This window comes from Gadus macrocephalus, chromosome 14 (genome assembly GCF_031168955.1).
Source record: "Gadus macrocephalus chromosome 14, ASM3116895v1".
Classification (NCBI taxonomy): Eukaryota; Metazoa; Chordata; class Actinopteri; order Gadiformes; family Gadidae; genus Gadus; species Gadus macrocephalus.
In genome coordinates, this window is record NC_082395.1 from 4,108,868 (window position 1) to 4,111,621 (window position 2,754).

The 2,754-nt window shown below is 59.3% G+C and overlaps 1 protein-coding gene across 1 annotated transcript in view; it reads left to right on the forward strand.

Moving 5' to 3' along the window:
* The window catches only part of LOC132472186 (trithorax group protein osa-like), a 5,360-nt gene extending 2,960 nt beyond the window's left edge, over nucleotides 1-2,400 (forward strand). The window contains 2 exon segments of the mRNA XM_060071669.1: nucleotides 792-1,158; nucleotides 1,693-2,400. Coding sequence (XP_059927652.1) covers nucleotides 792-1,158; nucleotides 1,693-2,248 — 923 coding nt within the window. The 3' untranslated portion in view covers nucleotides 2,249-2,400.
* Nucleotides 2,401-2,754: the final 354 nt, after the last annotated feature.

The window sequence follows — 2,754 nt, forward strand, 5'->3', positions numbered from 1 at the left end:
CACTTTTCATGGCAAATGTCGAACATGACATTTGTTTATTGTAGCTGGACAGACCTGTCACCTGTGAAGTGTTACTGGGTTGATATGTTAGATACTAGTGTAGCAAATCTGTTCAATTAAACAGCAGCAAAACGATCAACTCAAACGACAGGAATAGCCCCTCCTCTGGTGAATAAGTGGTATGGGAACCACAGTTTCTTGTTGGTTCCCATGCCTTTTTATTTGAGCCAATCAGAAACAGCTAATTGGAATACCTCGTATTTCACAACGGATGGGCTGTATCTGAAAGAATCCCACTGGGTGTTTTCCACCTGTGGTTTGATGTGGTTGGCTGTAAAATATCTGCTTCCTCTACCTGAGCTTCTATTCTGGTCTTGGCATGTCTCTCTGCATTCCTTCCTCTTCTCATGAATAAACATCACGCTTGAAAATGCCTGATGAGGCTGCCTTTACCCCTGAGAGAGCAGATCCTACATGCCTTTCTATCCTTGCTGATCTAGTACCTCGAAGTCCTTCAACGGCGGTCACGGTCTGCTGCCTTCTTTTTAGTTCATGCATTCAGGGTCTCATCTCTTCTCTCTAGTTCATGCGTTCACAGCCTCCTGTCTTCACTCCGGTTCATGCGTTCACAGCCTCCTGTCTTCACTCCGGTTCATGTCTTCACAGTCTCTTACTTTCTCTCTGGTCGATGTGTTCAAAATTTCCTGTCTTCTCTGTAGTTCATGTGTTCATAGATTTTTTTTCTGGTTGATTCATTTGACATGTGACCATTTGGGCGTGGCCTCGCGCAGCCTCCAGCCTATCAGAGCTGAGCTCCCTCCACGAGGGGGAGGCGGGGTTCCGGCAGACGTACCGGGACATCCAGAAGAACGCCCTCCCCGCCATCCCGGACCGCGACCCCGCCTTCCAGTCGGGGGACGACCATCATCACCAGCGCTGCCGTGGCAACCGCAGCCCAGAGCCGCAGCGGTACCAGAGGAGCCCGCCCGCCTCTCAGCGTTACCGTGACGACCGTGACGACGGCGACGACCGCGACGACCGCGACGACCCCGACGACGGCGGGCCCCTCCCCCCGCGGCGCTTCAGCGACGACCCCCCCTCGTCGTCGCACACGGGGCGGTCCGTGCGTAAACCGCCCGGAGGCAGGGAGCCGGAGCGGTACGGTGGCCCCACAGGACACACATACACACACACACACACACACACACACACACACACACACACACACACACACACACACACACACACACACACACATACACACACATACACACAACCACACATACACACAGGTGTGTACGCACACTCACAAACTCACTTACACACACACACACGCAGACACACACGCAGACACACACAACCACACACACACACACACACACACATATACACACACATATACACACACACACACACACACACACACACACACTTTCTCTCACTCTAACACACAAACACACACACACGCCCGCACACACACACACACACAATTGGATCAACCAACAACCAATCAGAGCGAAGAATCGTGACCCATCAGTGCCAGCCATCTTGGTTGTTTAACAAAAGGCCAGGTTAACCAAAGTCAAACTCTTTGCACACTTCAATCATCCGTCCAACCTCACTCTCCTTTCTCCTCTCGCTCTGTCTCACTCCCCCTTTTCTCTCTCTCCCCCACCCCCCCTCCCCCCTCAGGTGGAACCCGCGGTCGGAGCTCCTCCAGCGGAAGGCGTTCCGCTCCATCGGTCCGACCGGCTCGCTGGACGAGCTGGAGCGGGACGCCTACCGGCGGCGGGGGGAGGGGGGTCGGCCCGGCGACGGGCACCGCGGCAACGAGGACGAGGGGGGACGCCGGCGACCGGATGGAGCTCCGGGAGTTCCGCCGCCAGCTCTCCTCCCCCTGCCGCCGGGACGGCCCGCCGCAGCGTTACCGCGACGACCGCGGCCGCGGGGAGGAGGAGGAGGAGGGGGAGGAGGACGGGCGGCCGCGGCCCAGGCGGGAGAGGATGAAGTCGGACGGGGGCGAGCCGGCCAGCCCCCTGGCCTCCCCCACCCGGAGGCGCGGCAACAGCTGGGACAGCGAGCGCCACCGCGTGCCCCCGCCGCCGGCCCCCCGCCTCAGCCCCCCCCCCTCCTCCTCCTCCACCACCCGGGACAGAGACTACGACGGGGACTCCTTCCTGGGCAGCCTGCTGGAGCGCAAGGCCAGGCTGAGGGGGGCGGGCCCGGGGCGGGGCGACCAGGACTCTGACTCGCCCTCCAAGCTCAGCTCCAAGCTGAGCGGCGGCGAATCCGGACGCTTCCGCAGCCGCTCGCCCAACGGGCGGCGGGAGATGGACACGGTGCCCCCCTGCTCGGAGAGAGAGAGGGGCGGGGGCGAGAGAGGCGGGGGGGGAGAGGGGAGGGGGCGAGAGAGGAGGGGGAGAGAGAGGAGTCGGAGAGAGAGGGTGGGGGGAGAGAGGAGGTGGAGAGAGGTCCTCGCCGCGACCGGCATCCAGCCAGACTTCTAAAACCTCTGCGCTCGCGTCGTCCAATCGCAGAGAGGATCCCCGGGACAAGCCCCGCAAGACGGTAAGTGGCCTGCGGGACGTTGAACTGATGCATTGTGGGTAAGGGAAACCGTAGCGTGAAGGTGACGATTGTATTGCTTGCATGGCCATTTTGATTGACGTATAGTTTCGCTTCCCATAATCCTGTGGTGTCCGTCCCTGGTGGTTCAAGTGCTTTTTATTGTGCTCTCGACAGGTCAGGTTCACA